Genomic DNA, 9,320 nt, shown 5'->3' with positions numbered 1-9,320 from the left:
AGTTGGTCTCTTTTTCTTCTTTATTCCTTTTTGGAGATTGACTATGACCGACTTTCTAACTTTTCTTTGTAACATAGATGTTTTATTTCCTAATCCACATATCTTTTTGCAGTTTCTTGAACTTCCTTTGGTTGGTGTTACAGACAGCCATCCAGTAGAGACTGAGACCACCAGTTCATTTCACACAGGCCACTGAACAGTCGTAAGATGGTGACAACTTTTGGTCTCTAGTGACCTGGACTGGATTCGACTCACTGACCTAGAGGTGAAAGGCTCTGTATTCCATTACTAATCCCTTGAGCCATCCAGCCCCCTGAAAATGATTCTTTGGTTTTATTATTGCAAAGACCATTTATAAAATCATGAACTGGATTTAGGAAAGCAACCATGAAATAGCAAGGGACAACAAACTGATTGAAATTCCTTAAATGTAGTGTGGGCTGAAGTCTCTCAGACAGTAGGATTGGGGGAAAAGTTCTATCTAGGCACCTCCGTTATTATTTCAGTAGCATGACCTGCTCACTTAAACGTGGCAACTTTAGACCCACTGACCATGCCTCAAGGAACTAAATCCTAAATAAAGAAAATGGAAAAGCAAACTATGAAATAGCCAATAATCTTTATTTCGCACTTCCCCCACCCCTCATCCTTCTCCAAAAAGCACTAATGGGTATATTTGTGCATGTGAAAATACTGTATAAAGTATTTAGAATGATCTCAAATTAATAAAACAAAAACCACATATCTCAACATAGATGCTTTGTTGTTTTTGAAGGGATAGAAAAATTCTGGCCTTTGGAACAAGGAGGGTAATGATATCCTGCACTTTAAAAGGTCTACTCCATTTCCACTGATTTGCAGCTTAACATTCATGGCAGAAAACCACATTTCTGTAATCACATAATGTTTTAAAACATGACTAATTCACACACTAATATCAATTGATTTGGCAATAAAAAAATCACATTTTCTATTAATATATTTGTATTAGGTTCAAAGCCCATATGCTAATATTCAAGATATCCATTACACGGGCCCAAACTGGGATTAGTCTGAAATCAAGTAAAAGTCCATATTTATTCCAAAGTTGCTAAAATATGCTAATAAAGTTAAATTTGATGTTTTTACATTAAAAATAAAATATTTGGTTTACCTTTCAGATATCTATAACATATAATAAATAGTGGGCAGTATAGTAATATAATAAAGTTTTGTGATACCCTGAAATTTGATGAGTTTTCTTTAAAAAAAAATTCATAATATACTTCATTTCAGCCTTAAAGCACAATATCAATGAACAAATTTGTAGAAATAAAACAATATAAACACAAAATGCTACAGTATGGTTTTTTTTTTTTTCCTTTTTTTACTTTCATGGAACCTATATGTCCTTTTAATGTCAAAGAAATTTACAAAAACAAAACAGATAACAAACAAAACAATTTCAAATCATAAACTCTAGATTTAAATTGCTTTGTTTTCCTTCCAACTGCTAGGGTCCTTTTCCCCGACAATGTTTTGGGCACTGCACGGGTCCATTCAGCTCAAGGTAAATTACTCTGAACTATGGCTCTTTTTCTCTAGTCTCTTTGCTTATATACAGCAGTAATTACAGACATGGCTGAAATCACAGTGGATTTCAGAGAAAGCCAGAATTAAACACGATAAAAATTTAAAAAATAACTACTTCATAAATATTTATTATTTACATTAAGGGAAATTTTTTAGTATGAAGAGTTTTTTATACAAGTTGGTGAAATGTACAAGCAGTGAGAAGTGACTCCAGCAGTTTAAAGGGCAAAATTAGAATGCAACAGAGATATAAAATACGTTAAACAAAAATAATTTGCGCAGAAGCAAACAGGACATGATAGAAACCTTTTTCTTAAAAAATATAAGGTATTTCACAAAAGCCTGAACATTTTACATGTTAGTACTAAAAATGGGGTTGGGGGGGAAGCTTCATATATTCTCATCACAAAAATATTTACCAATACTCCAACTGGAGTTTTCTTTTATGTTATTATGATTATCTTACTATAGAGGGAAGGAGTTGAAAACTGTATACAGACTAATGATATCATCCTTAAATTACAGTCAAGGCAGTTTACACATTATTTTCTCATCTAATACCTTAATGAAAAGGCCCTGGAGAGAATGAAGGAAATCAAAAGGGAAGATGTATGGTCTTTTTTATTAATAATACTTGTCACTGGTAATAGAAAAATGGAGGTGGGCAGCCCTGAGGCCACACCTCTAGTGTAGAGTTCTCCTTGTCACACCACCACCGAACCATAGGCCAGTGTGTTCAGAAGGGAAAATCCAGAGTGGATGGCGCGTTCTTGTCCTTGGTCTTCCCAGATTCACCGTCTAGAGGGATCAGGGGGACGGGATGCAGAACTGCACCAGCTCCCTCCAGAGGAGCCAGGGACGAAGCCCAAGCTGACACTGCTTGGTCCAGTTCGTGTGGAGCGGTCAGTGTGCTCGGTGCTTCCTTTTCTTGTGCTTCTTATCCTTCTTCTTGTTGGCACACTTGGGACAGAACCATTGCATTTCTTCTGGTGGTGCGGCCATTATTCCCACACAGGGCCTAACATTAGAAATAGATTCAAAGAAACAAGTTTTATATATGTTTATTCTTTTTCTTTCAATGTTTTAAAATAATTTTTGGAGTCTATGAAATATTTCCCAGAAATCAAAGTTAAATGGCTTGGATTTATGTAGCACTCTTGTTGGGCATTTGCTTATATTTTATTTATTTATTTATTTATTTATTTATTTTTATCATTTGTTCTACTTAGTTATACATGAGAGTAGAATGCATTTTGACTCATTGTACACAAATGCAGCACAACCTTCCATTTCTCGGTTGTGCATGATGTAGAGTCACAGCATTCAAGAAATTATACGTGTACATAGGGTAATGATGTCATTCTCATTCCACCATCTTTTCCCCCCCCTGCGATTACATTTTATAATGCCTCTTTTACAGGCCCCATTGGGGACTTTAATTAGTTCATTCATTCTTTCAGTCAGGAGTAGTCTAATTCTTCTGAGCAATGGCTTTGTTTTTATTTTCTAGATATCATACATCATAACTGAACAGACATCTTTTAAAATCTGATATTTTAAAGACAAAATAAGAAGATTGTATATATTTTGGTCACATTTCTTCAGTTTTGGGGAATTACTGAAGAGGTTTAAGAAACAGATAAGCTGTCTTTATTTCTGCAGTTTGTACTAAGTTTACCGAGAGCTCACCTTTTAACAGGATTTTCTGTAATGTTCTGTAGTACAGAACATTAATGGAGAGGAATGAAAGGGAAACGTCTACATCTCCTTTCATTTTATATTTTATTTTTCATTTTTTGGGGCACTGAGGATTGGACACAGACTCTTGTGTACTGAGTTACATCCCAGCCCTTTTTATTTTGAGACAGGGTTTTACTAAATTTCTGAGGCTGGCCTGGAACTTGGGATCCTCCTACTTTAGCCTTCAGTGTCACTGGGAGTAGAGGCGAGTGCCCCCACATCTGGCTTCCTCTCATTTTTCCCCCTCAGCATCTGTTAATTGTTTATTTACCAAGAAAAACTATTCCTTAGCCCACATATTCATGTTTTATAGTTCAGGAGCACAAATCAGTTACAAACTTTTAAGGAATTCAATCCAAATACATTCTTTATATCCCCCAAATCACTTTGCATTCTGAAAGATACCAGCCCGCTTCACCTCCTCAAGATCTTTCGTGGAATCATAATTTCTATAGAAATCTGCATATGGCTTCTCTCTTGGTTCAGCCACAGACTTACAGAGAGCTGCAACCCCACGAATGCTCCAAAAATACGAAACCACAGATGCTTGGCCAGGAGACCCTGCATCTGAGGTTTCGTCAAAGCCATGGCAGAAGTCATGCAGCTACTGTCCTCCACACCAACGTCCCTCCTGGCTGATGCGGCGCATTTCTCCTCTACTTTATTTTCATAAAAAGGGTAGATAAGCAAAATATCCAGAACTGAGGCTGAAGAGCAACACTGCTCTTGGTCTTTGAGATTAACCTCATTTTCTGTGCTCCATGATTTCGCTCCATGTGTGCTCTGAGGATGGGAGCTGCGCTGGTCTGAAGGCACTAAGCTGTGCTGTCCTGACTAAGCAGCAGCCACTGCGTGAGGCTGGAGGTGCCCTGAGACTCACCAGTGGTACCAGTCGTCACAGTCATCACAGCCGATCATCGGACTCCCATCATCAGGTTTGTTACACCCAGGACAGATCCAGATCTGATTGCCCCACTCATCTCGGATCTGATTTATCACAGGGGAAGGAGCAGAAATGGGGAACGGGGAAAAAGAACCAAAAAGAGGCCAGATAGGAATTATTATGTTATACTTATAAACTTGATAAACTGACAAATTAAGCTAAAAATATCATAGATTAGCACTTTTCAAAGCCATGATCATGGTCATCAGTGTTCTGGAATCATGTGAAAAAGAAAAAGCTCAATGATAAGACACTTCTAATGAATATCCTAAACTCTGTAAGTCATAAAAAGCCAAAGTATTTTTATGATAATCTGTGAGCATATCTAAAAAAATCCTTTACCAGAATTTTTTAATGATTAGGGTCTTCAAGGCAGTGACGACATTCCTGAAAACTACAGAGCTCACCGTGTGTAGTTCCCTCCATCACATTCCTCGGCATGGGATTAATACATGCGCCCGTGTGCAGGTGTCCCCTTATTACTCATTAGCCAAACCCTTCCCCTGAACTGGATGATAAGATCAAGGATATAAAAGAGTAGTTACTAAGTAACTTTCCATTCCCTTTATGGCATTTTTAGAAAAGTACAATCAACTAAAGGGCAAATGAAATAAGGGGCTCAGGAGGCCAAAGAGCTACATATTTAAATATTATTTTGCTATAAATATTGTAGGCTCTGAATTTACTTTATTAACCTAGCAATTCTAAATAGGAAGCATCCCCAATTGTACCACTTCCTCAAATTTCACATTATCAAAATGAATCTGGAGGAAATACTTCTGCAATAGGGGAATAAAGGCAAAAAGTAAAAGCTAAATTTTAAAATTTATTTTTATTTATTTAAATAAAATTTAAATTTGTTTATTTCTTTATTTATTGTACTGGGGATTGAACCTAGGGGCACGTGACCCCTGAGCCACATCCCCAGCCCATTTTTCATTTTTTATTTTAATTTTATTTTTTTGTATTTTTAACTTTGTGTGTGTGTGTGTGTGTGCGTGTGTGTGTGTGTGTGTTTCCATTTTTTTATTTTGAGACAGGGTCTCTAAGTTGATTAGAGCCTCTCTAGGTTGATTAGGGACTTGCTAAGTTGCTGAGACTGGCCTTGAGCTTGTGATCCTCCTGCCTCAGCCTGCCAAGTCACTGGGATTATAGGCCTGTGACTCTGCACAGCTAAAGCCAACTATTTTTGCAAAAATCTCTACAAGGCCAATTACAATGATATATAAACTTACTAAGGAACCTGGTGGGTAGCTCTGACCTAGTCTTTTCTAATTTCAGGAGAGACTCTCAAGGGGATAGGACCAGCAGACACCATGCACCAGCTCTCCTGGGGTGACACCGCTCTGGCATCCTATGCCCGGAGCCTCTCGTGCATGGTCAGTCCTGCTCCTGGTTGACCTTTCTTGTAATTATCAAGCTGAGACTGTGCAACATAAGAAATTTAACATAACATTCATAATTACACCCACTACTTCACAGTTTACTAAGTTCTTTCAAATATATACTACTACTTTATTTAACCATTGTAAAACATGCTTTGGATAGGTTAAGAATGAGAAAACTATAGCTACTGGAATTTAGGTGACATCTCTAACACCATACTATTAGGCAGTAACAAGATCGGCCTTTTTGCCCTAATCACACATTCTGTCCTGTCTACAAAGTGTCTCTTTAGGAATTAGAGGCCTTTTCAACAACAGTGTCAATTCCAATCAGACCCATCCCCACAGTTAGTGCAAACATCCACTATAAACAAATGGATGTTGAGGAGATTAAGTATAAAGTTTTTCCTAATTAACACATGTGGAGAGCTGTTGCCTAGATTAAACACCTATACAAATGGTCCTTCAATTATTCAATTTGATGATCACAGTTTTTTATATCACATCTTCTATTTGGTCTTGAATTGACAATATTTTTGTAAATTTTTCATATCTGTATTTTCTCTGAATATATTGAATATTTTCTTTTTCTATTTTGTTTCACTGGAATGTTTCAAATACTTAATTATTTGCTGAAATTTCCTTCTTAACTCCTTTAAGAATGTAATGTTTCATGGTTCATAACAGGAGATGTTGTGAGTGCCCCTGATACTTCCCACAAAGCCTTCCACCATTAGGATAATGCATCCCGGTCTCCATAGCTAGAGCCATACGATGTTGATGTTTCAATGCACCAAAAACGTGTTGTGTGTGTGTACTCTACAGTGCTCACACAGCATATCTTTATTTCTGTTTTTTTTAATTTTTCTTTTCTTTTTGGCGGTACTGGGGATTGAACCAGGGCCTTGGTCAAGCTAGGCAGGCAATCTACCTCTGAGATACATCTCTAGTTCTCAGAATCTGTAAGTACGTCATTACTAGACTGGATTCAGGGTGTGAATAAAATCTGATACTGGTAAGTATGGGGAAAACACTTAAAAAGAATCCTGGGATGATATGGACTCATTCAATATGGTGGGTTTTACATTTAAAGTCATGCTTGGATACTTGGGAAGCTCTGTGGCCCAAAAGTTCATTTCTATTTAATAATCTGGATCTTAGCCAATAAAATATAATTAGTGTTGTAACTCAGAAACACCAGCTGGCTCATAAAATCTATGCATATTACATAAATTATATTCTTAAGTGAATAATGTAATTGCTTGATCAAGAAATTCAATATGGAATTTAAATTTCATTAGTCATCTATATAAATTCTACCTTGAGATTACCGTATATAGGCAAATGGTCATATTCCAAAATAATATAAAGTAACGAAAAACAATGCTTTGACATTATTCATGGAGACTGAATATGCAAACATTGTAATGCTCTTTAACCAAAAGCTCGAAAATACAATGAATACTTTTTTGGTCCTGAAGGGTTGCCTCCAAGATTCAATGATGATACACACGTCACTCATGATAGGTTCTCAAGTAATGCTCTCTTCACTACTGTGACAATGAAGTACACATACCACATAGGTGCTGACTGTCTCAGTGACCACACTTCGCACAGGGGCTTTGGAGCTTCCTGCTCCAGAGATGGCAGGGGACGGAGATGGCATCAGAGCTGGGCACGCTGCGGCCTGGGCGAGGAGTGGCAGTGGTAGGGGCGTAGGGCTCACGTGCACAGGTACAGGGGCTGGGGCTGGCGGTGGGGTTTTAGGTCTATTCAGAGAAGGGGCTGGCTTAGCCTCGGGGGCTGGAACCACTTTGCTGATGACACTGTTAACAAAAGAGAAAAGTAGAAGTCAAAATCAGATAATTGAATCAAACCACATATTTAAAAAAAATTATCACAAAATAACTTACTTCTTTTAGTAGCAAAATATTTTTTTAGAAGTCCAGAGACAGTTAAAGAACTCAGAGTTCAAGGTCTTTATCAATTTACGTCAACTTGTTTGGACTGATTTTTATCTTCCCAAATTTCTCCTCAATGGCCCATTATTTAGAACTTCTTTTTGCACTTTACATACGTGCTTTTTCATAGAAATGCAATAGATGGGTTATCCTTTCCTGTGGCTGAATCATACACCCTCTGTTGGCTTCAGATGAGTCTCCCTCTCTCCTCCAGTAGGCACTGTGCTAAGGCCCACAGGTGTTTTTATATTTTTGTTCTTTGCAATTCTGCCTTTGTAGATATTCAGAAACAATACATACTGTTATCATTTGATGTGCTTTAAGGAGTGTGTGTGTGTGTGTGTGTGTGTCCTTTATAACCAGTTTTTCCCACTTAGTTTTTTAATTTTAATTTTTTGCAGGGCTGGGAAATCAAACCCAGGAGTGTTCTACCACTGAGCTATGTCGCCAAACCATTTTTATATTTTGAGACAAGGCCTTGGCTGAGTTGCCCAGGCTGATCTTGAACTCTTGAGTAGCTGGGATTGCAGGTGTGGGCCATCTTGCCCAGTTCCCACTTACTTTGATGTCTCTTGATTTATCCATGTTGATACACATAGATCTATATAATTTATTTATTTAAATTACTATAGAATATTCCATGGTATGAAAAAGCTGACTTTTTTTTGTCAACTGTCTTTCTAAAGGTAGAACATATCCATTTGTAAGTGTTACATGTTAGCTTGTAATTTTGCTTAAGAATTTCCCTAAACTCTATCTCAAGAAATAAAGTTGCTGGGCCACCAACTGCCACTCCCCACCATCACCAAACTGCTCTCTAAAATGACTGTATCGCTGGGTATGGTGGTGCACACCTGTAATCCCAGCAACTCTGGATCACAAATTTGAAGCTAGCCTCAGCAACTCAGCTAGGCCCTAAACAACTTAGTGAGGCTGTGTCTCAAAATAACAAAAATAGGCTGGGGATGTGTCTAAGTGGTAAAGCACTCCCTAATACCAAACAAAACGACACAAAACAAACTGCCTGTATCAGGGACTGGTGATGCAGCTCAGTGGCAGAGCACCTGCCCAGCATGTGTAAGACCCTGGGTTTCATCCCCCAGCACCACAAAAACAGTCAAATAAATAAATTAATAAATGAAACAACTGCACTAATGTCTCACTACTGTTTCACACTTAATTTCTGTTATGGTTTAGACGTGGTGTTCCCCAAAAGCTTAGCTGTGAGACGATGCAGGTATCTTTAGAGGTGAAATGAAGAGGTTATGAGAGTTGTAACTTCACAGTGGATTAAGCCACTGACATGGATTAACTGGGTGGTAACTGGAGGCAGGTTGGGCATGGCTGGAGGAAGCAGGCCACGGGGGTGTGCCTTAGGGTTTATATTTTGTTCTGGTGAGTGGAGCTCTTTCTCTGCACCCTGTCATGTCCTGCCTTTCTTCTGCCACACCCTTCTGCCATGATGTTCTGCCTCACCTTGGGCCCAGAGCTAAGAAGTCAGTCAACCATGGACTAAATCTCTGAAACTGAGTCAAAATAAACTTTTCCTCCTCTAAGTTGTTCTTGTCAGTGAGAAAAAACTAACTAAAATAACTTCTGAGGCTCTACTTTTTTTTACAAAGTAAAAATAAACAGTCACCTCTGAGGGATGTAGTGAGAACCTCAACATAGGTAAAGACTTCAAACGTTAAATTATTCCAATAAGTTCACCATTATTTA

The 9,320-nt window shown here is 38.0% G+C and overlaps 1 protein-coding gene across 1 annotated transcript in view; it reads right to left on the bottom strand.

Moving 5' to 3' along the window:
• Positions 1 to 600: 600 nt before the first annotated feature.
• The window catches only part of Taf3 (TATA-box binding protein associated factor 3), a 170,919-nt gene continuing 162,199 nt past the window's right edge, over positions 601 to 9,320 (bottom strand). Inside the window, exons 5-7 of the mRNA XM_047520575.1 lie at positions 7,217 to 7,466; positions 4,193 to 4,299; positions 601 to 2,590 (exon numbers count right to left, since the gene is read on the bottom strand). Of these exons, the coding sequence (XP_047376531.1) occupies positions 2,476 to 2,590; positions 4,193 to 4,299; positions 7,217 to 7,466 (472 nt within the window). The 3' untranslated portion in view covers positions 601 to 2,475. The remainder of the gene's footprint in view (positions 2,591 to 4,192; positions 4,300 to 7,216; positions 7,467 to 9,320) is intronic.

Source organism: Sciurus carolinensis, chromosome 12, assembly GCF_902686445.1.
Source record: "Sciurus carolinensis chromosome 12, mSciCar1.2, whole genome shotgun sequence".
Taxonomy (NCBI): Eukaryota; Metazoa; Chordata; class Mammalia; order Rodentia; family Sciuridae; genus Sciurus; species Sciurus carolinensis.
Note: the sequence above shows the minus strand (reverse complement) of the source record. Positions and strands in the feature narration are given on the sequence as shown.